Genomic DNA, 27047 nt, shown 5'->3' on the forward strand with positions numbered 1-27047 from the left:
CTGGAGACAGCCTTCTATGGCTGTAGGAAGTCAGGGTACCCATGTGCTGCCCTTGGTTTGTGAGAGCAAATAAAGGAAAAAAAACAGTCCTCTGCTCACTCTGATCGAGGGATAAGAAAGAACAGAATCCCTCATGAACAGACCAGAAGCCGGCAGTGCTGCAATATCCCAGCACTTCCTCAAAGACAGCACTGGCCACATCAGCCTGCTCTCATGACAAGGGTAATGCCTTTTCTCCCCTCCTCCCTTTGGAGCTGCAGTACTAAGGAACATGCTCCTTCCCCCTTTTACTGGCACCCATTAAAAAAAAAAAATAAATCCTGCTTTGTACAGCAATGCGTTATTTTGGAAGTGCCACTTTTTTTCTGGTTTGCCCTGCAATCTCTCCTATGCTTCATACGTGCCACTCTCACTATACCCAGAGTTGTTACTCTTGGTTAATAAATCAGGAAAATTCCCAACTTCAGTAACAATCCTGAAAGACATAAAAGGAATGAAAAACTCCAGCAGAAATAAAATGAAAGTAGAAGCTTTTGAGTTACACAGTCTCAAAATAAACAAATCTTTAGGAAGTTCTTTTCTTCTCCTAATTAACATACACTCACAAAAAGCAGTTGTGGAAGGCAGAGTGGCATGGGTTTCCCATGCTAATACAGTCTTGAAATGTAAATAATATACAAATATTGCATTAATCAGGCAAGTTTACCTTCTGAAATAAGTTTCATCATCATAAGCAAAGAAAGTAGCTTCTGCACAGCAGTTTGCATGATTTGCAAGGTCACTGAAAACCCTGTAAGAGACTACATGTTAAAGGACTCTAAGTATCATGTGAAGTATATTTATTATTATATGAAGTACCAGTGGAGTTCAGCTCTGCAGAAAACACAAATTGAAACTGACCTCAAGGAAACAGAGACTTCAGTTTATTTACACAGGTAACAACCACTTGTTCTCTAGTGAAAGTGATTGGGACCATGCTACTGAGGCTTTTGCAATCGCGCTTGACCTAGGAATGCTGATAGTGTTCAGAACTGACCAAATTTCACTCCCAAGGAGACTTGGAAGGATTCCCAGTTCTTCACACCAACCAATTGGCACAAACTCCTCATCTCCAGCTGTGATCTGGAAGACAAGGTTACCTTCAAGAGGCAAATAGCTTCTGCCCTTCTGCACAGATGCTGCACATCACTTCCACTGATGGCACGAGCTGCAAGGAGCGAGTGAAGACAGGATGCAGCACACAACCAAAAACCTGGCTTTCACCAGCATGCCACTTTACTGCCAGCATGTGGAAGCAGAGCCAGTGGACAGCACACATATATTCAGATTAAAGTCAATCCATTTTCATATGAATCACCTGTAAGGTTCCTGGAAGAAGGCTGAGAAATCTTATCTTAGATACTGCATTGAAAGTCAACAATAAACCAATAAAACACAAAATTATGGCATACATCTGGCATGTTTCCCCTCAGAGATATTTTTCTAGAGGGAAAGAACAGTACTGTCATGCTCTTAAAAGTACGTGTAGCTGTAAAAATCATATTGAAGGTGGAGCAGTAGAAGCAGGCGCTTTTAATCTTATGGGTGTGCCTCTATGGTGGAGTTAAATGAAGCACTTTGCCACCATGTCAACATAACTGGATAAATTTATCCCAAGCACGAGGGGCCCCACTTCAGAACCATAAACTAATTCCTATAGTGGTACAAGTGTTCCTTTCCTCTTGGTATATCACTGAGTCTTCCTTGTTCACACCCAGGGCTTTCTGTGCTACAGTCAGATGACTGACTTGGGCACTCTTGCACACTGCAGAACACACTTCTGTTGGAAGCACAGAAGTCCGTGGGAAGGTGCTGGAGGACTTTCAACTCTCGCGAACTATTTAACCTGCATCTTCACACTTCACAGACCGCAAGTTTCAGTCTGTAGTCCCTAGTAAACCAGAAAGACCGTACCGAAAGCAGCATTATACCTGTATCAGACAGGTATTGTGTAAAGGGGAAGAAGATCAGATAGAACTCTCTGCAAGAGCTGCAGATAACTCGTCTGTGAAGACGTCACTGAAAAGCTGTCTTCACCACTGAAAGCACCAGCTGCTTACTCATCCCGAGTGCACCCTCTGCGAGACATCCACTGATGCCATCAGCAAGCAAGTCCCAGAGCAACTTCTTTACTTTATTACAGTAAGGGAGAAATGCAGAGCTGAATTTTTACAAGGGTATGTAGTTCCTAAATCAAAACGTACGTTTCTTGTGGGATTTGAAAGAGTGCTGATTCCCACTGACTTCAAATGAGTCAGTCTGTGGGAAATCTTTAAGCCCCATGCTGCACCTAAACGCATCCCAAAGGTTATGAATAAAGGCAGACAGGATTTAGACGAGAATTCAACTCTGGCATGCTGTTGTTAGTAGTTGATCAGCAGCTCTTCATAACTGAAAGAAGGATTATATCTGCTCCAGTCAAGGAATACGTTTGGTCTCAGAGGAAAAAAAGTAATACACACGAAAAAGCAGCAGCCTGTGCTTGTGTGCCATCCTCAGCTTGAGGTTCATTTTCTCTTGTAATACAAACAATTACAAAATTCTTACAGAAATCTACCCACCAGTGATTAACCAGAAAATTCCCCAATTGTCAGAACAGATTCTGCTCTCATCTGTCACACACACGTTCTGCTGTACAAGACAGCTTCACTGACTGCTTCATACGTCTATCTAAAATGCTGTACTTCCGAGTGTGTCTGTATTGTCGAACATAAACCCCCAGAGAAGCCATACAAAATAAGCAGGAGACTACTGTGAACAGTGGATGTTCAGGGACAATCTAAAGCAGGAAGCCTACAATGAAAGATGGGAATCCCAGCAATAACTTCCATTTTGTTAACCACAAATGTGCAAATTCCCCATCATTGTTGAGCCACTGAGGTTTTTTTAGTATATGGGTATAACTCACAAATACAACTTGCAGGTTACCTACGCATGCAAATACAGCAGTTCTAAATAGAGACTGTTCCAAAGGGCTGGGGAAAAACAGGAACAAGTTTGAAATGACCAGACTACAGAATACACTTAAAACTCAGCTTTTCTCTACCGAGACACAAAAAAGAAAATTAACTGCCATAAAACTGAAACTTTCACTTGCTTAACTTAATTTTATTTAAGACCATAACAGACAGGAAAATTTACTGAGGATATTGGTGCTAAATGATGTATTAAGGCCTTTTCTACTTTTCACTTGACCATTTCGTTCAGTTGTCACTTGCTACATTTACAGCTTTTTGTATCGTGCTGCTTTACTCTAGAAAGCGACTAAAAAGAGAAGTCGAATCCTTATCATGGCTGGAGTCATTTCTCTATGACACATCCTGCTCAGAGCTACAAAACGCAAGCTGCAGAAAAATCAGTCACAGGCTTTCTTCTGCATTACTCTCAAAAAGCATTTATCTAGCTAAATTCAGCCTTTTCTCCACTCGGGAATATCCTTTCATGATGTCTGCTTATACAAATGCCTCACAATGAGTTTTACATCTTTATTGTCTTTTAAGAGACCCTAATAATTTCATAACTTGCATTTGTCCTGCTTCTTCAAATACTATGCAGCACACAGTATTTGAAAACTAGCTCTAACACCCTGATGCACTTAACAGAGGAGGGAGCATTTCAAAAGCCTGTAACTTCTAATAATCCAACAAAAGCCTGGATGTGGACTGTCTATCCAGGTGTCTCACTGATATCACTGTGAGGTTTAGTAAATAAGCACTGAAAGAGCACACCCTTAGTATTATTTACATTATAGAAATGGCCTCAACTGGCCTGTTGTAGCAGTTTGTAGCTCTGCTGTGCAGCAGCGTCTCAGCTGGGGGAAGGGCCCGAGGAAGCTCTTGCTGCACAGCAGAGCTACAAACTGCTACAACAGGCCACTGACTAAGTCTGAATGAGAACCCAAGTCTCACAGCCCACATACATTCACTCACAGAATCATTAAGGTTGGAAAAGACCTTTAAGATCACCAAGTCCAGCTGTCAACTCAACACCACCATGCCCCCTAAACCATGTCCCGAAGTGCCATGTCTACACATTGTTTGAACACTTCCAGAGATGGCAACTCCACCACCTCCCTGGGCAGCCCGTTCCAATGTCGACCACTCTCTCAGTAAAGAAATTTTTCCTAATATCCAGTCTAAACCTCCCCTGGCACAACTTGAGGCCATTTCCTCTTGTCCTATCGCTGGTTACTTGGGAGAAGAGACCAACACCCACCTCACCACAACCCCCTTTCAGGTAGTTGTAGGGAGTGATGAGGCCTCTCCTCAGCCTCCTCTTCTCCAGATTAAACAATCCCAGTTCCCTCAGTCGCTCCTCATAAGACTTGTGCTCCAGACCCCTCACCAGCTTCGTTGCCCATCTCTGGACACGCTCGAGCACCTCACCATCCTTCTTGTAGTGAGGGGCCCAAAACTGAACACAGGATTCAAGGTGCGGCCTCACCAGTGCCGAGTACAGGGGCACAATCACTTCCCTACTCCTGCTGGCCACACCACTTCTGATACAGGCCCTCCATGTATCTGCTGCGCTCCTCCTACTTCATACAGAAACTAATGGTATATTAGTCTTCCAGACACCTATTGACAAGCAGCCTGATGGAAGTTATGCGTACAGTACCAATATTGCAATCTGGTTAAAAAATTTACAGCTGGTCCAGCAATGGAAGTATTTGTGAATATGTTGTTTCAAATCCCATAATTTCTTCATAAATTCAGAAGTTGTCCACTAGCACTAACTATGAACAAGCAAAAGAAACTTGATATCAGGATTATATTTTTTTTCCCCAGACTCATCATTTTTGTTGTAGATGTAGATCACATGTAGATCACATTCAGGTGCTTCCGAACGAAATACTGATTTATGTTGAAGATGTGCCATGCATTTGCTTTAAGTTTCTAATGCTGCCTTCTAATAGAGACCAGAATCAATATCCAGAGTCAAAAGGAGCTTTATAACCCACCCCATTTACCTGTTACAATATTCACCATGCATTCAGACACAAAGATTCTGTACTCATAATACCTCACATCCCTGACATGTCTATCTTGAGAGTATGGCTATAAGCACCAACTCTATTCTGCACAGCATCTGCATTATTAAATTACTCGGCATTTCTTTCTCCAACTCACCACTTGCAACACAGTGCTGCTGAAATACAAAGCTCTTTCAACACAAGTTCCACTGACACAGAAACTAGACTTTTCTTTTTTTAGTAGCTGCCCTTGAACCTGAAAGTGGACAAGAACAGTGCATCAGGATAATTTCTTCTGCTACATAACAAGAACTATCATTGGAACAGGGATTCTCCAGTCATGATGCTATAGAAACAGTAGTGGTGATTCAGCAGCACCTTGGGGAATGGAGGGAGAGGTCTGTGTCAAAAACGTAAGCGATGGATGCAAGTGCTGCATAATCACAGAAAGCATGTGCAGTATTTCAGCAGTCTCACAAAACTCTGTTAATTAAATGAAAAAAAACAATAATCAGGGAGTACAGAAAAAAAGGTGGTAAAAAAGCCTAATGGTTCTGAGAGACAATGCAGAGTAGAATAAAGCTTGCAGTTACTCTCTCTCTAGTAGTGTTTTTTTTGCTCCTACAAAGAGATAATATGGTAGGAAGCATGCCACTCTTTACCATGGAAAATGTTTAGATCAACTGATAGAATCAAGAATATCAGTTTTGAAAAGAACATCACCTCTTTTGGGTTTCAGAGGAGCCTGCATTAGTGTGCCACAATCACAGAACTTCCAAGAAACTTAGATAAAGGCATAAATCACTTCAAAAAACAATGTAGCATCATAGAACTCAGCAGAGAAAAATAGGAAGGAACTGCAAGAATGCAGTTGAACCCTGGTACTGCTTTACTTTTAAATGCACAATCCACAAATGTGTTGTAAAGTCTGCAGAAATAACTGAGGTATAGCACATCTTCCAAGCAAAGTTCACTTTCACACAAGTGACTGTACTGGCTCTCTGAAGATTTTGTCATTTTGTATGCCAAGATTCTCCCCAGACACACTGCATAAGAAGTTTATTGACACTGACCATTTCTAGTCCAAGCCTGGATGAATTCTAAAAGCAAAGATGCTGAATTCCAGAAACAAAGGTAAGAGACTAAACCTATTTTGTTATCTGTTACTCGATGAACTCTATTTTAGTCATTCATTGTTGTTCTGGGGAGTTCTCTCAATAGCACCACACAACAGTGTTAGTACAAAATATTATCACAAGGGCCATTGATTGATGAAACTCAAGCATAAGAAACTAAAGAGAAGGAAATTCCCATACATAAGACAACATTAAAGTTACAAGGAGAGATCTGTATGACAAGCATATCAGTCAAGTTGTTTAGCTTCAGAACCATCCTAAAGCACGTGACTGTACAGATTAGAAAACTCAGATCCTCCTCAGTCACCGACTGTATGATCTTTCTTATCTTCCATCAGAATGCTTGACACTGTGTTTCCGACAAATTACCATGCTTCCAAAAAATTAATTTTACATCTTCACAAGATGTTCTGTAGCTTAATGTTGCAAGGGAGACAAGCAGGGAAAAAACACACCCAAAAATACTAAACAAGTGATCCCTCTATCCATGCACTATAACTCAATGCAAGCTTCTCCAAACGAGGGTGAAGGTACTCCAGAATAAGACAAATTTCCGGTAAGGTTTCTCTCTAACTCCTTAAGGTGTTATCACCTCCAAAATATGAGATTACCAACCTCTTCAGGAAAAAAAAAAAGAGTACAACTTTCACCTTTAGAGTACTGTACAGGTCATTCCAAAAACCTCTCTTTATTGTGACACTTGTACACCACTTGTCTTGCTAGTCAACTGAACACTCACCTCTAACTTACCGTGCCGTTTTAAAATCAATACACTCTAAAAGTAAATGCCAGATTACAAGTCAAATGAGACATTTCTTTAATTGACAAAAATCTGCCTAATCCTAAAAGCCTGTGTGAAGAACTTACCTTGACTTAGAGCACCTCCCTCCCAGGAAGAGCTGACCCAGATTACTGATTCATGCTATTTTTTCCTTTTACGGTACTTTTAGCACAAAACACTCTGTTCAGCTCATCCTTCATGCATTTATGTAATACAAAATGACCGTGTAAAGATATGCACAGAAAGCAAATGATCCTAATTTCAATTGCCTAAAAAAGATGGGAAAGAAAAAAAATCAATGCTTACCTAAGACAAACAAACTCTTAGGTACTCTATATTCATTTATGGCTCAGTTTTCAAAAGGAATGGAGCAATTAAAGAAAAAAAAAATCAAGAGGATATATAGATCTGGTCATTATAATGTAGAGAAAATACCATTTAATTACAAATATCAAAGGTTATAGTAACTTTTAAAATACTATGACTACCCATTGCATGATAGAAAGATTTCCCTGCTATATTTCGGCATGTCTCTAATTGCTTGACTGTTTAAACATTCCTGAACTGTTTATAAATTAAGCTGAATTTAAGAGAGACCTGCAATTCACCTGCAGCAGCTTAATATAACTGGAGGGAAGGAAGCAAAAACCAAAAAACTCTAACTATCCTTTTCATGAAGGAAAAAAGCCCTTGAGACAGCTGATCAAACCCAGATACACTGAGTTTTGCAAGACGACGGACTAGATTTTCTTCTCACCTTATGATCTCTTTAAATGGAGGAAAATGTGATAAATGTTGAAATCTCTATTTTTGTCAGACACTTTTCCAACAGTTTCTAGGGCTGATTTGACACTTGCTTCTCAAGAAGCAATTTTTTTTTTTTTTTTTTGCTGAAATCAAGCAGAAATGCTAGAATAGGCTCATTCTTAATATTTGGTGTTTGAATGGTTCAGTTATGCATAGCTGAGACCTACTGACTAATCATATGCATTGCTAATTATGTCTCAGCATTTAAGGACCATCAGTTGACTCAAGCTGGCAGAAGAAGATTATTAGTAGGCTAATCTACATTTAGAGCGGATGATGAGTATTTACCTCCAAGATTAGATTTTATTTAATACTCCTTGAAGTTCTCTTTGAAGCAGTGAAAGGCATGAAGTGAACCTACATCAGAGATCACCAAGACTTCAGACTACATTATACAAAGCAGAAACAAGGAACCCTACCTCCCCTGAGACAGACTCAACGAGCAGACAGCACACGCGATACGGAGGATCCCCTATCCTCTCTCCACCTGGCTGAACACAGTGACTTAAGGGATGGGGGGCAATGGTGACACATTCCTGCCTGGCACAGCAGGCGTGTCTCCGCTGTGACTACCCCTCCGCCCCAGGTGCCCTTGCACAACAGGTATGAGGCTCTGAAAGTGGAACCAAATGATAACGAGGACGATGGTTCATCTAGCTTGGAGGTGTCACCGAGGTTAGATCAGCTTACGCCCTGCATCAAAACTGCTTCCATAAAGAAAAAAAAGACAGGTCATTGTCATAGGAGACTCCTTTCTGAGGGGAACAGAAGGCCCAATACACAGACCATACCCACTTCTTAGGGAAGTCTGCTGCCTCGCCAGAGCCCGGGTTAAAGATGTGAAGAGAAAGCTTCCTACCCTGGTACGGCCCTCAGATTGCTATCCATTAGTGATTTTTCAGGTGGGCAGCAATGAGGTGCAACAAGAAGTCCAAGGGCAACCAAGAGAGACCTCAGGGCCATGGGGCAACTGGTTAAGGGATCAAGAGCACAAGTATTGTTCTCTATCCTTCCAGTTGCAGAGAATGAGGAAGGAAGAAACAGGAAGAGTCAGCAGATCAGTACCTGGTTCTGAGCCTGGTGTCACCAGCAGAAGTTTGGTTTTTATCATGGGTCAGTTTACACGCCACCAGGTCTGCTGGCAACAGACGGGGTACACCTGTCTCAAAGCGGGAAAAGGTTCTTTGCACAAGAGGTAGCACGACTTATTGAAAGAGCTTTAAACTAGATTTGAAGGGGGAAAAGGATAAAACCAGGCTCACTAGAGACAAGCCCAGGGGCAGCATACCACTGTTTGAGGGACTGGGTGCTAGCGATGTCCTTTGGTCTGCCATCTCAGTCAAGGTAGGGGATGGAGATCCATGCAGCAGCAAAGACACAAGGGTTATTGATGTGTTAGAAACCACAGAAGTGCCTGAGAATGGTCACGTAGGAATTAGAGCTTCTCCCCATAAAAAGGTGGCAGGATCAGTAGCCCAACTGAAGTGCATCTACACCAACACACACAGCATGGGCAACAAACAGGAGGAGCTGGAAGCCATCGTGCAGCAGGAACTCTATTATATAGTTGCCACCACAGAAACATGGTGGGATGACTGACACAACTGGAGTGCTGCAATGGATGGCTATAAACTCTTCAGAAGGGATAGGCAAGGAAGGAGAGGCAGTCGGGTGGGTGTGTGTGTTAGGGAGCATTTTGACTGTATAGACCTTAATGATGGTGACAATAGGGTTGAGGGTTTATGGGTAAGAATCAGGGGGAAGGCCAACAAGGCAGATATCACCGTAGGAGTCTGTTATAGGCCAACAAACCAGGATGAAGAGGCAGACAAAATATTCTATAAACAGCTGGGAAAAAATCTTACAACCGCTCACCCTTGTTCTCATGGGGGACTTCAACTTACCACATGTCTTGCTAGAAATACAATACAGCAGAGAGGCAACAGCCTAGGAGGTTCCTGGAGTGTGTGGAAGAACTTCCTGACACAGCTGGTGAGTGAGACAACTGGGGAAGGCGCCCCATTGGACCTGTTGTTCACGAACAGAAAAGAACTTGTGGGTGATGTGACGGTTGGAGGCCATCTTGGGCATAGTGATCATGAAATGATAAGAGTTTTTGATTCTTGGAGAAGTAAGAAGAAGGGTCAGCAGAACTGCTGCCTTGGGCTTCTGGAGGGCAGGAAGACTACAAGGATGTCGTGAGGTTATGCAAGGAGAAAATAAGAAGGGCCAAAACCAAACTAGAACTTAATCTGGCTACAGCCACAAAAGATAATAAAAAAATATTTCTATAAATACATTAGTGATAAAAGAAGGGCTAAGGAGAATCTCCATCCTTTATTGGATGCAGGGTGAAACAGTGACAAAGGATGAGGAAAAGGCTGAGGTACTCAATGCTGCCTTTGTCTCAGTCTTTAATAGTAAGATCAGTTGAGCTGGAAAACCAGACCCCTGAGTTGGAAAACAGGGAGCAAAATGAAGCCCCCATAATCCAAGGGGAAGTGATTAGCAACCTGCTACAAGTCTATCAGGCTGGATAGGATCCACCCAATGGTACTGAGGGAGCTGGCAGAAGTGATCACCAAGCCACTTGCAATAATTTATCCACAGTCCTGGCTAACCAGGGAGGTCCCAGTTGACTGGAAGTCAGCAAATGTGACACCCATCTACAAGAAGGGCCAGAACGAGGATACAGGGAACTACAGGCCTGATAAGCTTCCCTGGCACCAAGGTCAGACTATGGAGGAGATCATCTTGAGTGCCATCACACAGTATGTACAGGACAACAAGGTGTCCAGGCCCAGTCAGCATGGGCTTATGAAAGGCAGGTCCTGCTTGACTAACCTGATCCCCTTCTACGACAAGGTGACCCACTTAGTGGATGAGGGAAAGGCTGTGGATGTTGTCTGCCTAGACTTTAGACAGCCTTTGCTGTCTAAAGGGTTAGGAACAGGCTACCTAAACAGTCTTCGACACTCTTTCCCACAGCATTCTTCTGGATAAACCAGGTGCTCATGGCTTGGATGGGTGTACTCTTCACAGGGTAAAAAACTGGCTGGATGGCCAGGCCCAAAGAGTTGTGGAAGAGTGGCTGGAGAGCTGCCCAGTGGAAAAGGATCTGAGGGTGTTGGTTGACAGCTGGCTGAATGAGAGCCAGCAGTGTGCCCAGGTGGCCAAGAATGCCAACAGCATCCTGGCCTGTATCAAAGAAGAGCATGGCCAGCAGGAGTAGGGAAGTGATAATCCCCCTAAACTCCACACTGGTGAGGCTGCACTTCAAATACTGTGTTCAGTTTTGAGCTCCTCACAACACAGACATTGAGGTGCTGGAGCACATCCAAAGAAGGGCAGCAAAGCTGGTAAAGGGTCTAGAGCACAAGTCTTATGAGGAGCAGCTGAGGGAACTGGGGATGTTTACCCTGCAGAAGAGGAGGTTGAGGGGAGAACTTACTGCTTTCTACAGCTACCTGAAAGGAGTACAATAGTGCTGCAATAGCAAGGTGGATGTCAGTCTCTTCTTTCAAGTAACAAGCAATAGGACAAGAGGAAACAGCCTCAAGTTGTGCCGGGGAGACTTACATTGGATATTAAGAAAAATTTCTTCAATGAAATCGTTGTCAGGCATTGGAACAGGCTGCCCAGGGAAGTGGTTGAGTTGCCATCCCCACAGGTATTTAAAAGACATGTAGATGTGGCACTTTGGGACATGGTTTAGTGGTGGACTTGGTAGTGCTAGGTTAACAGTTGGACTTTATGATCTTAAAGGTCTTTTCTGACCTAAACAATTCTATGATTCTGTAAGATACTAGTAAGAGAAGGCTTGATGACAGACAGATGTTACACTGTAGCTCTTCCCACCTCCCCAAATCCCAGTTGATTTATATGCATTACAAAAGTTTAGAGGTTTGTTGTTTTATTTCATTCGAAAACTATTATAAACTCGATTTTTCCAAACCTTCATGAAATCACATCACTCCTTACTCTTGTAACTTAGTTGGCCTTTCCACTGAGGCCAGTAAGACTTGATACCTTGAATAAGACTAGTTAACCATTACTGAATTTGAAAGTACTTTTACAGCCAAGTTCTTATTTGATATTCAGTCATGCTGTACTATTTTCATACACTACATTATTTAAATAATAAAAGAACACAGTATACAGACGTTCTTTATCAATATTACTAATACCATCTTTGATCACTGAAAGCACACAGCAAGAGAGAGAACAAGAAGGGGAATAGGGAAGAAGTTTAGGTCACCTACAGATGCTCCCCAGCCACCCTGTTAAAGCAGTTAAAATAAAACCTGTGCAATAGTTACACCCTCCATGACTATTTTGGTTTTGTTCCCTACACTACTCCCCACTTGAATTCTTGAGCTTAAACAGCTTCTACTCTCTAGCACTGTTCTGTTCCTAACCCGAGAGCCATTTCTTCTTAAAGTTTCTGGAGAAAAACTAGTTCTTAAAAATGTATAGACAGAGAGTCTATAAAACGCAACAGGAATAAAGAAACAAGTATGAAAACTCACAGATCTTTCTAGACCTAAGTTCAGATTTAGAGGCAGCAGCACAACATAGTTTTGGGATCACAGCTGTTTTATGACTCCTCAGCTCAGACAGTACAGAGTATACGTGGAGAAGACACAAACTTTTACATCCTGCTCTCTTCAGTCCAGGAGCTGAATTGTTTCTCTCCTGGTTCTCTACATGTTTATGGGCTTTGCTACTAAAGCAGAACGGCAAAGTGTTTTGCAATACTTTGACTAAATTCCCACAGCCAAACACTACTGAAAGAAAAAGTAATGTTTTCACATTTACACAGTTTGCTCAAAAGCCACTGAAATAAGCAACTTATATTACGTAAGTGTGCAGTTACGTAGCACTATATGCCAGACGCCTACTGCCAGAATTAAAAAGGGCCCACTTGAAGTCAAATCTCCCATTACAAAAAAAGCCTCCGTGAACTACTGAGACCCCGCCTACTGCACAGCTCAGAGTCTTAAAAAATTAACCAATTTTTGTGCTTCTTAAGGCACAAAAACATCACGGATAATTCAATTCCATGAGCCTCACTACCAGACTGCTTCCACAACAGAACCAAAAAAAGAGACTCAGGTTGCATCTGCCCTGGAACAAAGAGGTGTCAGGGTGCTCGAAATCCAAAGTCTCTCTTATCTGTATGTGGAGAGTATAGGATCTGTAAGGAAGCTCTATGGCCTTCCTGTTTCCACCTGTGAGGACAGCTCCTCTGACTTCTGAGGATGTTACCTCTAACGACACAGCTCTGCAAGAGGCATGAGGAATAAGCTGTGGCTGCACACTTCAGAACCACCCACCTCACTGAACTGAAAGCAGCAGTCCACAAGGAAAAGCTTGCGGAGTTTCGAAGAGATGACCCACACATGTATATCTGCTCTGAAGAGTCTTTTGTGGAAACTGGCTACAATCCCACCAGCTGGGGTTCTCTCCTCTCCCCCCACCCCTCCCCAGCAGAGGGGGAAAATACAGTATCAGCCAAAATTTTTTAAATGATCATTTTTTGCACATATTTCACATACGCAAAAACCATGCCACACAACAAGCTTAAAATTGTAGGTCAGGTTAATTTCCTGCTTCCGATTTTTTTTTTAAGGCAAAGAGGCATTAATTCAGTACTATAATTTTAGTCATATGAAGCCTTTACGGGTCTAGTAAGCAGACTTTTTTATTCTACATTCACACCACACACCTGTTAAGAAAATAAAAAAGACAGGAGAAAGTTGTCTTTTTTTTAAAAATGGGGCCAGGTAAATCATAACACATAACCTCGGCTCACCCCACCTTCAAATGAAGGTGCTACAGTTTTATCGCTGGCAAACTTGGGGTGAAAGGATGTAGCACAAGGTATTCTTGCCAACTAACCAGATGCACGTAGCTCTTTGTTCAACCCCATCCATCATAAATGTTTCATGCAACCAATATCTGAAGCACAAACTTCCAAGCACAAACACACGGAGTGTCCCAGATACTGTGTCAGCACAAAGAAATTGTCAAGCTACACGATTGGTGCCAAATCTGCTATTCAAAGCTCCCGGGGCCCCGCAGCTCCTGTCTGTTTCAGCCAGAGCTCAGTGTGTTTCTAAAAACTTGCATGCCTGCACTTTTTTGGGAGACCGAGAGGAAAGAGCCAGGTCATGTTTAATCCACAGGTTAAAAAAAAAAAAAAATCACAAGTGCTGACAAGTGCTGATTCACAGGACGCTTGCCGTCAGCGAGTTTCTTCTCCAAAACACATTGGCTGGGGGGGGACCAGGACACAAAAACAGGCTCTGACACACTTGTGCCTCTCCAAGCAACGGCCGTGACCGCCCGAAGGTTGTCACCGAAACCCGGGGGCAGCGGGGCACCCCGGGACTCAGCCCCCGCAGGGCTCCGCGGCCGGCGCTGACCCCGCAGCGAGGGAGGGCCACGCCGGCTCTCGCCGCCCCGAGGTGAACCCGGGGCGGCCCGGGCCGAGCGGCGCTCAGTCGCGGCAGGTCGCTCTCACCTGCGTTGTAGAAGCGGTCCAGCACCGCCGTCTCGCCGAAGTCCAGCTTGCCGAAGTGCAGGGTCTCCAGCGCGGCCCCCACCGCCTCGCACGCCTCCCGCAGGCTCTGCAGGGCGCCGCTCTCCGCCGCCAGCAGCGGCCCCTGGCTCGCCTCGTTGATCACGTAGGTGACGGCTGTCCGCCGGCCGCCACCCTTGGCCCGCGCCGCGACGCCCGGGCAGGCGGCGGCGGCGCCGCCGTCCTCAGCCCAGAGGGTGCCGGGCGGCGGCGCGGCCAAGTCGGGCAGGAGGCTGCGAGAGCCGGCGTCGGCCCCTTGAGCCCGCCTGCCGAGCGCCTCCTCGCAGGGGGGACCGCCGCCGGGAGGGCTGGGCACCGGCACACTGATGATCCCCTCGCTGCTGTCGCTCATCCCGGCGGCGGAGGAGCGGCCGCCGCGGCCGCGGCGGCGCGTCCCGGACTCTGCTGCGCTGGCCGGGGTTAGGCGGATGCCATGCTGCGCCGCCCGCCCCCGGAACGGTCCCGCCGAGCTTGCTGGAGGGGAGAGGCGGCCGGGGTGAAGCCAGGGGATCCCCCTCGGCCGCTAACGAAGGCTGCCGGAGGCGGGGAGACGAGCACAGCCTCCGTCGGTGTCTGCCGCCGGCACCATGACGCGCCGCTCCGTTCTCCCGCGCACCTGTGGGGACTGGCCGGCCGGCCCCCTTCTCCTGCCGTCCCCAGGACCTCGCTGCTCCTTCTCCGGCCGCTTCGCTCCGCCGGGCAGAAATCAGTCAGCGGCGGGGAGGAACCACTTGTAGGATCGCTCGTCGGCGCCCCCGCTCCAGCCGAACGACGGCCGCGAAGGGCTGAGGCGGCCCCAGCGCCGCGCACCTCCCTCCGGCTCCGCCTCCGGGCAGAAATGACCCCCCCGCCACGAGCGTTCCAGCCGCCCCACGTCCCGAGTGGGAGCTCTCGGGTGAGCCACGACGCCTCCTCACGGAGCTTTTCCATCTGGCAGGGCTGCCGGGAGGGAGCAACCTGTTAAACCCTGTTAAAGGGATTTTTTTTACCATTTACTGCCTTTTTTTTTTTTTAAATGACACACGTGTCCTAACTCACTCATCAGGAGTAAGTGCTTTGCGTGCGCTGAGTTGAGAGCGGTGTCAGGATTTAGTAATCGTTAGCCCTTGTCCTCTACTATTCCCACCTAAACCTGATTTCTAAAAAGAAATTTTTCAGCGAGGGTGGTAAAACCCTGGCACAGGTTGCCCAGAGAGGTGGTAGATGTCCCATCCCTGGAAACATTCCAGGTCAGGTTGGATGGGGCTCTGAGCAACCTCATCTAGTTGAAGATGTCCCTGCTCACTGCAGGGGGGATTGGAGTAGATGACCTTTAAAGGTCCCTTCCAATCCAAACTGTTCTATGATTCTGTGAAATCTCCCTCTCCCTGTGTTCCCAAACAACTTCAAGTTCACTGAAGGGTTTGTGGATGGATTCAGCAGTATCGGCCTCACGCCTTTCCAGTACTGTGCCTGGAAACTGGAAAACTTACCCCTGTATGTTGATTAAATACGTCAGCTTCTTACATTCACCTGGAATTTACCTGTCAGGAATGCTTGATAATTAGCAAAAGTATTTCTTCATGGAAAAGGAAACTAGTAGGAGGAACTAGCGTATAGCCAGAAGCTGCGCTAACTTTGTACGGTAGGCCACCCAGCTGGGGAAGAGGAAAAAATCCTCTGACATTTGAAATAATACATAATATGAAGAGAGAACACCTGAAACTTTCAGATTATTTACAGGCCACAAGTGAATCTCTGAGGAATTAAAAATAGATTGGAAAAGGAAATGGTGTCCAGACTTCTGCAATCTGTTTTTGAACAGAAATACTGTGAAATTGGATGACTTTTTTCTTTTTTTTTTAAATTTTATTAGGGGTTTCTATTTAAGTAAGTACAGGAGAAAAGAAGGAAAAATAATACTCTATGTATTTATAGTGACTTTTATATGTCATATCAATAGGTCCATCCAGTTAAAATTGATCTCATTAAGACTAATCAACTTGTTGGCACAAAGCCTGTCCCTGTATCATTGTTTTCCATTGCTTCTATAGACAGAGGATCAATTCTGAAATAATTAGAAAAATTAGTCATTGCAGTACGTTCAGTAGCTCTGTTTGCTTTTGTGTTGAGCAGTCCCCTTTCTCGATGAGATATGCCCGGCATTTGCTTCTGCTGATAAGAAATGGATAAATGGGGTGGGAAGATGATGAGCAAACTAAAGACTAATTTACAGGGGAAAGTTAATATTTGCTAATCTTCCAGATACAGTGGGTTATTGTTTCTTGCCACAGTCTAAATGGCAATCAGTGTTTTTCTAAATAATGTCATTTTCTACAAAATGCAGAATCAGTGTTAATCCATTCGGCACTGCAGTTACATCACCTTACAGGAAGCAAGAACAATATGTCTCTGTTGTGCTCGAGAACAGCCCATGTTTGTCAAGTGCAGAAGGAAGTTCCAGACAGAAAGGAGACGGAAGAAGCATGCTATTCCACTTAGCATTACTGACTTGTGAGTCTTGCTTCATTATTAGCACTGTGTCTATTCCAAATTCAAGTTAGTTCTTCTATTGATTTGGCTGGGAATGAGGTTGGGCCCTAAACCAGGGGGAAAAAAAAAATCAAAATGCTGTTGAAACTGGAATAACAAACACAAATTGCCCATGTTTTTATAAAGCAAAACCATATCTTTTAATCTATTATCTCTTTGAAGTGAGCGATCAGACATTTAGGAGCTCTTGTGTTTTAATGTTTGATTAGGAGATAATAATTCAAAGGATTTTTAAAAAAACACAAAGTAATACCCCATTTGTTATCAGAAGCAAGTTTACCTTGTTCACTTGCTTCTCCAGGGCTGTAAAATTAACATCTTTAGCACCAGATGGTTTGCATATAATCACGATTCAGTATCGCCCTGTTCCCACTGTTTTTTCTGACGACAAAAACTTGTAACAAGCAGCTAGCTCTAAATCTGTTGAAATAATAGCCCGCTCTTCATTATATGTTTTTACAGCTATACATCATTGGCCTCTAGGCTTAACCATAATTACAATGTTAACATCCAAGAATTTGCCAACTTCATTAGTTGCAAATATAAAAGCAATTTTTGATAACTGACAAACAGTGTATGACAGATGCCACAAGCTTGATTTAGCCATTCAAACTAGCGTTAACAAGATCCAAGACCAAAAAAGGTAGTTCCAATGTATCCTCATTTGTAGAGATAAAATTTAAAACACATGTGCATTTAACATAACTGTCCAAATCATATTTTTCATGTATTATCGCCATCAGTGTCCAACAGAGGGAGAAAAATTATGCTAGACTAATCTGCATTTTGAATTTTTATGGTAGTGCTGATGGAATTGATAGAATGGACTAAAATACATTGCTACAGATAATGGGTTTAAAATGGGTGCTAAATCTCATCTATACTTTAAGGCCCTCATTTAACTACAGGATAACATATAGGAATGAGAGCTTGGAGATATGCTGTAAACTCTTCACTTACAAGCAGGACAAAGACGTTTGCAGGAGTAAATTCCAGTATGCTTCAATTATGGGTGGGAAGAAAAAGAAGAAATTTGCAGATACAAAAATCCAAATTAGATATTGAAAGTATATAAAGCTAATGCGATTTCTCTATGCTTTAGACCAGAATTCTCACAAGCTGTAGCAATTATTAAACTGAAATAAAAAACTTGTTTCTAAAAATTATCCTAAAAAATTAGGCTAAGTATATCATGTCAAGAATCAGAAGTAACCTTTCTGTTTGATATAGAGAGGGCAGTATTTTCTTGAGGCAGTCAGCTGCCAATCTTTGAAAAGTGGTAAATCTATGATTACACTGAACATTTAAAGCAGTACTTCAGTACAAAGGGGTAAATAGAGACTGGTGACCATTGTGTAGGGATGTAGCTGGCCATGGAACAGTAATAACATGAGTAATGCGCTTACCAAGTTATGGCACGGTGCACATAAATGGCAGTCAGCAAAAACTGGTGGAGCAATATGGATACATCATTGGGGATGCATATTTCATCAGTCAGGACTGTCCTTGGAGCCCTTGTCCTGTGAGCATGAAGAATGTGCACAGTTCTTGCTTCATACCCTTTTTCCCCACAGCAACTCTCATGCTTCTTTCTAAATCTCCTTGTCTAAATCTCCCTCTGCTCCAGCGTCTTTCCTTCCTCTCACTTCTTTTGTTCTTTTAAACTTCCAGAAAAGTCTCCATACTAACTGCCTCTTCCTTCCAACTTCCACAACCCTCACTTTCCTCACGAGGGAAGCCTTTTCCCTTTGCATTCATTCCTGCAACCCCCTTTGTTAAGTCCATTTGTTTATTTTCACTGTTGACAGTTTTGCAATCTTACCAGGAACCTTAGGACACTAAATGCTTTTCTCAAAGCTTCAACTCATACAGCTTTGTGAGTATATGGGAATTTCAGCTGGGAACATCTTTACGTTTCTATTAGCCAGTAAGTTGTAGAGTAAAATCTTGATAGCAGGAATGGCTCAGTAACTAAAAAACAGAAAAAAGTTTACTGCAATCCCTGAGTATTTTCAGTGTTTTAAGCTACCTGTCCTTGCATGTGGGGCTCACAATCTCTTTTCTCTGGTAGAAAAGCTCTTTCCACAACTTCTTTTTAAATCCTTGGACTCGAGACTTCCAGATAACTGTTTCTGCTGACCAGAGAGGGTTCTGTAAGGATTCGTGTATTATAGCAGTGACAGTCACCAGCCCAACTCGCACCTAAGCCAGCTGTCAGCCAACAAGCTGAGCAAAGGATGGATGTGTTTCTAACAGAACAGAGCTGAGTGGGCTGAAAAGGTGGTGAAGTGGATGTGGAGATATTGCTATAAGCATCTCAACTACCTATTCTAATGCTAACGTGGGGAATGATTGTGAGCTGAGCTCAGACAAGTGACTGCAGCATAAATATAGCCTAAAAGTTATATACCAAGCAAGTTCGGTTTTTTGAGTCGTTTTGGGTTAGGAAAAAAAAATCTCAGTATAGCTGGGGGATTTTTGCGAAGTTTTGGCGTAGAACATGGCTGCCATCTACCGCCGCTCGCGGGATACATCTGTTTGGTGTTAGCCGGTGGAGGAAGGAGCTGGCTGGTACACCACTCGTTTTCAACAGCTGCATATAAAGTGTTACTGTGATTGGTGGTCCGTCACGTTTCTTGAATTTACTCAGCTGCCCAGGGGCTGAGGAGGAAATTTTAGCATGACTGGTTTTGGGGCCCTTCTCTCTTTGCTTGCTAAATAGCTTTCATTTCTTTAGTTGTTATTCTGCCTTGAAATCTTCTGTGCAAATACCTTCACTCACAGTCTTACTTCGCTTTCTACTTCTAAGGATCTCCAAAACCTGAACTCACAAGCTTTTCTGTGATTAAAAAAAAGTTTTGTGAGCTAGTCCTTCTCTCAGGATTTCCTTGTAACCTTTGAACCACGTCTCGATCTTAATGTCTACAAAAATTCTTTAATCTCTCTTTAAGGGGCCACTGATTCTTATCAGTGCTTCCTGTTTGCATAACCTCTTTGTGGAATTTCACTCATTACAAAAGATCCACTAGATTTGAAAATGCACTTGATGAAACCTTTCCAATACTCGGATATATCAGTGATAAATTGTCTATAGGGTGACTGGACTTTACAGCATCAAGCACTTGACTCCAAAACAACACCTTGCAAAGGGCCGTGTCCAAATTTACATACTGCACCACTGAGGTGGCTGTGTATCTTTTCAGATGTTGTTGCTGACATCCCAGACACAAAGGGCAATTACTTTAAAAATGCTTGCTCAGAAAATTGTCTTGTAACTTTTTAAAAATTTAATTTTAAATTACATTTTTAATTTTTAAAAGATACATTGATTTAAAAATATTCCACAGAGGCCAAAATTGGTGGAATTTGGCCTGGAGCAGCCAATTCAGTAAGATATTCCTTTGCTCCAGGGTTAAAAAATCTGATCTCATATCATGTCTGTAAATAAATCAAGTCTATACATTGCCAGTTGTGAGGCTGCTGTGATAATCCAAAGGATACATCAAACTAAGCTTCACTTGCACTGAGTTTGGATTGATTTTATTCTAAAATCCTGGAGGCTCTTTGATAAATGTATTTGTTTTCTTTTTTACCACGAGATCAAAGAATTAGTAGAACTGCCTAATTCAGTGACCTGCATTTGAAGGTCAGTTTAAGCAATTAGACATTTGTGTGGCTTTATAATACATTTTGTAGTCAAGTTTTAGTTTTAAGGCTGAGTAGCAGGAGTATGTAACTCCAAGCTCCATGATGTAACCTTGATTAAATTATCTAATTCGCCTTTGCTGTACCTGCCTAATGTGCAAAGTAGTATTTTTGTATCTTTACACACATAGTTGGGTCATCATAACTAATTAGGGTAGTCTGTGTCCAACTGGAATAATCTCTGTGTCTGTAAAGTCCTGTATAGCACACAAAGGATAGAATATAACAAAAGCTGCAGCTGCTGCTCTGCCCAAATATTTATTTTCTAAGCTTGAACTACCCCCATCCCCTTACTTTTGAAGGCAAAATTCCCACCGACACTTAAACATAAGTTATCCTGGGTTTAAGAAAACTTGAGTTTGATCATAAAAGGACTTCCATAAAGCATAACTGCATCACAAGAGATAAAAGATGCAGATCTAGTCAAGAAATTAAGACAATGAAATCACTTAGAAGGACTTTTTAAAAGGAAAAATGACAGGTAACATACATACTTAAACTACAATTGAAACACTTCATGCATTTAAGCTGATACATGTCATATGCCTATGAAGTTTGGAAGTCCTCTCCTCCTCACCAGAAGGTGATTTTGCGCAATTGTTTATCACGAGAAACAGGCTGTGAGTGGTCAGAGGCCTGGTCTGGGCCAGATGACCTTAATTACGAATCACACTGGGGTACGGATGAAAGGCCAGCAGTATCAAATGATAAATTTCTCATGAGGCCCTCCTAAGCCTACAGCTTTCCTCTGAACAGGTCAGAGGACAAGGCTGCACTGGAGGGATAAGCCGGAGAGGCCCAAGGCTGCAGCTACCGCAGCGTCGGTCAGAGAGGGACCCGGCAGCGGCTGGGGGGTGGCACAGCGAGCAGAGTGGGGCGGCCACCCAGGATGCCCGGGGACAGTAGCGGTTCCCCCGCCGCCCAGGGGGACCGCGACCGGTGCGGCCTCCCACACTGATAACGGCCCGGCCCGCCCTGCCCTCCGCCATCACTAAAGATGGCGGCTGTGGCGCCGCAAGCTTGAGCACCGCCCGGCGGGCGGGGCGTTTCCGGTGGGGCCGGGGGCGCGGCGGCTCCTCTGTTCCTCGGCCGGGGCCCGGGCAGGAGACATGGGCACGGCGGGCGGCGGCGGGGTCCTACGGCTGCCCGGGCTGCACGGGTACGCGGCGGAGTTCTCGCCCTACTGGCCGGGGCGTGTGGCCTGTGCCGCCGCGCAGTACTACGGCATCGCAGGTGCGGGCGGGGGACAGAGGGGGATAACCGTTAACGTACGTCGCCGGCGGCGGCTCCTGGCGGGAAGTCTGGGTGTCCGGAACGTCAGTCAGCGTCTGTAAAAGTGTTTTGGGATTTCCCTTCGTGTTGCTTTTGCTTTGCTCGGGTACAACGTCTCGTCTCTGTCAGCGGGCTGGGGTTAGCGTGGCGCCGGCCTCGGGCCCCCGCCTGTCGGGTTTCCCGCTGAGGAACGCACAGACCCGCTCTTCTGGGGGCGTTTTTCACAAAACCCTCTCAGAGGAGTACTGATTTTATCGGGTGGAAAATAAATATTGTAGTAGAGACATACACAGTGTGAATGAAACGTCTGAATTTTTTTTTTCTCCTTAAAATTTTAACTATTCCTGTCTCGGTCCCTGAGTGCTCATGCAGGCCCTGCGGACTCCCTGGTCCCACTGAAGAGGCAGGCTGGACTTGTCTCCCCATTGGGACCATTTTCATTTCCAGTGGGAGTATTGCTCCTGAAAGCATTCATTTTAAATAAAGTTTCTAAACGTGGCATTACTTTGACAATATCCCATATTGTGAGAGCAGTACCCGTGTGTGTTTTTTCAGAACTGATTTGTTTAATTTCTGGTGAGCTGTGTGTGTATTACTAAATTCAGGGGGAAGAAAAACTGTTACGTATGCTGTGTTACCAAAAAGATTAAAAGGAACCTCATGCTGGTGTGTCTGTAACATGAGGCTCATGGGGAAAACATACCTTTGTCCTTTAGAAGCAAGTTGTTTCTTTTCCAGCCTCACCTACAGATACACTGGAGTAAAAACAACAACAAAAGGGAGCACCCAAAAAACAATCTGATATAACTAATTTACTGTTTTAGAGAACATGAGACAAGAAGATGTTTATTTACTCAAATAATTGTTTGGCCTCTTAAACTTCAGATGCTCTTTGTATTTGTACATTGTAGCTACCTCAGAACACAGTACTTCCTTTTGGCATGGGGGAGCTAGTTGTGACGTTTTGATTTATTTTGCTGGTTTAGGTTGTGGAACTCTGGCAGTGCTGGAACAAAATGAAGCTGGGATTGTTCTGCTCAGGAGGTAACATAGGTTTATGTTTTATTTTTGCAAGAGGAAAACTTACTATGTACCTGTGAGTACAAGACACAACTCCAATAGTTTGCGTTATTGTTAGTAATAAAAAGTATTGTATTCATGCTATAGTATCTACTGAACACTCTTTGTATTTATGTACAAATGAATGTATCTGTATTTACTTACAAATGATAAGTTTACATTGCATGGATTTTGTTAATCTGGATTACATCCTTTCTGTAGTGTAAATCATACAGTTTTTATAGAAAACTGACAATGTAAATTAAAAGCAGCCTCTCTGCCCTAGCTTGAAATGAAAAGTTTTAGCTTTTTGGGAACAGTGCATTGCTACCTAAATTTATGCCCTTATGGTTGCCTCATACTGAAAATAGAGCAGGAAGCTGCGTTAAATCATGGAGGTCCTCCCTAGGAGATCCAATATTCTAAGGGTTTGAGAGGAGTTTGATTTGCATTCTGGATGGGAGGAGGAAAAAAGTTAGGAAAGAGGGCATTAATACTTGACTATTAATGACCTAAAATTTTTTTAAAGAAGGTTTTGAAACAGCAATTGTTTAGATTAAGAGGAATGAAATAGAAATGCTTAACATACAGTCATATTCAGAGAAACTGTTTTTAATTCATCGTTATAAAGCAAGACTTTTTGAAGCTGTTCAACACACTGTTAGTTCTGCTAAGTGCTCTAGTTTAGTACTGTTTATTTCCATGTTTCTAGAGATTCCACTTATTTTGTGGTAGAAAGTCCTGTAACTTCCTGAGCTGTAAGCTGTGTCATTTTCTCCATTGAAACGTTCTGTGTGCATACCTTTCCCTCATCATTACTGCAGGGTGCCATGAAGTTTAACCTGAGCTTAGCTGAACCTTCAGTGGAAAGGGGGTAAATAAAATTCATATTTACCATCAGATAACAGCATGGTCATTGATAGTTGTTGCAGAGCAACTAATATATAGTATCAGATCTCATATGATAAATCGTTGGTGTGTTGAAAGCCCTTTTTAAGGGAATGGAGGTCTTTAATATGTTCATGACTGTCTTTCTGTTGTTTTTTCATTGTGACTCAGCTTCCTAATGGTGTTGTGAATTGGATAGAGCTCTGCCAACACAAACAGTTTTACTTCTTTCTTTACGACAGTTGTTACGGACAGTTGCTACCTCTGTAGCAACCTCTTCGAGAAACCATAGATCAGACTGAGACATGTGGTACCTTGGTCTCTGTTTGCCTCTCAGGTTTAAAACTGAAAACTGATTTTGTTCTCTGTGTGTGGTACGTCTTTGGCTCATTTATGCTTTAACTTAATCAACCTATTCTGGCATACATTTGTAAAAGTTGACATTATAACAAGTAAGTTACTTGTAAGGAGATTTACTGGAAACTCAAATATATAAAAATACTGTTTAGAATGGTACAGAGGGTCATTTAAAGAAATACTGTCTTTGCACATAACTAGTCCAGACTTTTATGTCATGCTTTCTCATGGACAAATATCTTCATTGTTCCAATTTAGTTTTGACTGGAATGATGGCCTGTTTGATGTGACCTGGAGTGAGAATAATGAACATGTGTTGATCACTTCTAGCGGAGATGGATCTCTGCAAATCTGGGATACAGCTAAAACCAAAGGTCCGCTGCAAGTCTATAAAGAGCACACTCAGGAGGTAAACTAGGCAAACGTGAAAAATTTAATAGGCGATCTAATGTTTGAATTATTAAAGATTTATTTGTGGACTTACCAAGTGAGTTTTGTTGTCTATTTTTTAACTTTGTTTTGATCCGTGGTTTGAATTATAACTTAATACACTTTATATTCAAAATAATGTTACCCATTGTACATATTCATATGTACATTTGTATGCTGTAGTAAATACTGCTTAATTACATTAATATATTCAGAAATAGCGTTTGTGGTTTCTTATAGGCTAAGTAATCATTGTGTTCTATGAAAGTACAACATTTTTGGAAAGCATTATTGAATAGGTCTAAATCAGACAGCTGATGTATCTAGCAGTGTTATCCTTGAGAATATAGGTGATACACTATATGCAGATCCTTAGGACTTCTGGCGCTTGTCCTTCTCCATCCTAGCATCTGTAAGGTCCTACTGAAGTAACAGTAGTCAAATATTGGGACAGCATGTATTTTTTTTAGCCTTGGTTGGATACCATTGCATTTGATTTTCTTAAGATCTTAGTTTCTTCATGCAGTTCAATATGAGTAGAGAAAAAATGTTGTATTCATGTTCATAAATGTATTTGCATATTTTAAAGGACATTTGTGCTTTAGTATATTGAACTTCCCCCAAGTGATTTTTCTACATTCCCCCCCCCCCTTTTTTTTTTTTTCATTCTTTCCTTCTAACTCTCAACTCGCTTCCGTCAAGTCTTTGAACTTTAGATGCTTTTCAGTTTTAGCCTGGATTACTGGCACTTTATCTAAATTACATACATCTGAATAAAATAACCTAGTGGATATGTAGCCCATAAAAAATGGAGGGAATCCAGTTTTATATTCGCAAAGACCTCAAGTTGGGGTTGTTTTTTTTTCAGATATGAAGCACAAAGTTAAAAGCTGAGTGACTGCAGTTACATGACAGTCTGTCTTCTGTACCTTATTTCTTTGTAATTTTGGTACTTTAATACATACACTATGTAAATAATTTTGAGAGATGAGTTTGTAGTTGTGTTCAGGATTTGATGATAGTATTCAAAGGCTGATGGTAATAACAGAAAGACGTAGGCAAGGCAGAATACCAATTTTTTTTTCCTCTATCATTTTCTTATTGAAATTCTGTCCATAAGTTTATTTTGGTTCTGCTACACCATCTGTTGTTTGTGAAGTAAACATTTCTGTGTCCAAGTCTTAGTTTAGCAGGTAGCATGGGGAGGTGGATGCATTCAACCATGAGTTAGAAAGACAGTATAGGAAACATGGGCTGAGTTTATTGTGGGCTACGAAAGCTTTGTATTGATTCTTTATAAATATGCATTAAGAGGATAGATCTCAGTGGGAGTATACCTAATAGTTTGTAGTAAACACTAGCAGACAGTGGTCTTTAAAATGATTGACTACCTTCCTAATCCTTAATCCCTGTCTGACATTTCTAATGACAATTTTGTCACTGCATTTTATAATATTTCTAATGCAAGGTTGACAGGGATCTGTTTCTTGTTTTCTAAATGAGATCATTGTCCCTCCTCAAAAAGAATGTGCATTTTTAATTTAAAAGTGTGCCTTTATTATCAAAGGACAATGAGTTTTATTCCAGCACTAACCAACTGCTGAATCTCATGAATAAATTAGTTTAATTTACTTTGGTTTTGATGAAGTCTCTCTGGAATGTGAGACGATAGAATGCTTGAAATAAATTTGTCTTGTAAAGTGAGCCTAAGCATTTATGTTGAACTGTTTTTTATGGTTTTACATCTTTTTTATAATCTTTTCATCTTGCCTGAGGCATTTCTTGCTGCTGTTTAGGCATAAACTAGTATTAATCTATTTTATGATTGAAGATAAAGCACTAAAAGATTAACAACTAAGGTTTATGCTATGCTATTAGTCTTTCCCTGTTGCTCAACACAGCTTCTATTGAAGAGCCTGTGAATTTATGTTGGATGACAGCATGACAAGGAAAGAAGAATAAAAGCGAACCTTACTTGGTTCTCCACACCACCTTCTTTTCATTCTCTTCCCATTACCTGAACTTGTCACATGCCAAATGGAAAATAGCTCTTGCTTTTTCCACGCCTGTTGTCTGTTCTCTTCGTAATTCTTGCCCGAAGGAGAATTTGCACTACTGGTCCCACTGCCTCTGATGCAGCTGCAGAGTGCTGGGCAGTCCCAACCATGTCTGCTGTATGTACACAGATCCGTGTCACAGCACGTGTTCGGCACATCTATGTGCTGATAGCTCGTGACTGAGCTGTAAGCCATATGTGTGCTTTGCCTTATCTGTGCAGTAGATCTGGCACATCCTAAATATGTGGGGCTAGGTGAGTTGTGTGACACAGGTGCATATTTCTCAGAGATGTATTTCTTCCTGGAAAATCTTGGACATGAATATGAGAGCCAAACACTTCAACTAAGCTGACTTCATAGGGCTGTTGTGTGAAAGAGGCATACTAGTAGTGATACATTTAGGGGCATTTCCAAACAGCAGTAGCTTAGG

The 27047-nt window shown here is 42.7% G+C and overlaps 2 protein-coding genes across 3 annotated transcripts in view; one reads left to right on the top strand and one right to left on the bottom strand.

Moving 5' to 3' along the window:
* Positions 1 to 15835, bottom strand: part of MAP3K5 (mitogen-activated protein kinase kinase kinase 5) — a gene marked incomplete at its 3' end in the record, with an annotated part of 116923 nt that extends 101088 nt beyond the window's left edge. Inside the window, exon 1 of the mRNA XM_081997847.1 lies at positions 14262 to 15835. Within this exon, the coding sequence (XP_081853973.1) occupies positions 14262 to 14670 (409 nt within the window). The 5' untranslated portion in view covers positions 14671 to 15835. The remainder of the gene's footprint in view (positions 1 to 14261) is intronic.
* Positions 15836 to 21350: 5515 nt separating this feature from the next.
* Positions 21351 to 27047, top strand: part of PEX7 (peroxisomal biogenesis factor 7) — a gene marked incomplete at its 3' end in the record, with an annotated part of 50423 nt that continues 44726 nt past the window's right edge. For both annotated transcript variants that reach the window (XM_081998459.1, XM_081998458.1), the window contains exons 1-3: positions 21351 to 21788; positions 22814 to 22871; positions 24390 to 24540. In XM_081998459.1, coding sequence (XP_081854585.1) covers positions 21665 to 21788; positions 22814 to 22871; positions 24390 to 24540 — 333 coding nt within the window. In that variant the 5' untranslated portion in view covers positions 21351 to 21664. The remainder of the gene's footprint in view (positions 21789 to 22813; positions 22872 to 24389; positions 24541 to 27047) is intronic.

The sequence above is a fragment of the Phaethon aethereus genome (genome assembly GCF_964289735.1).
Source record: "Phaethon aethereus genome assembly, chromosome: 3".
Lineage (NCBI taxonomy): Eukaryota > Metazoa > Chordata > Aves > Phaethontiformes > Phaethontidae > Phaethon > Phaethon aethereus.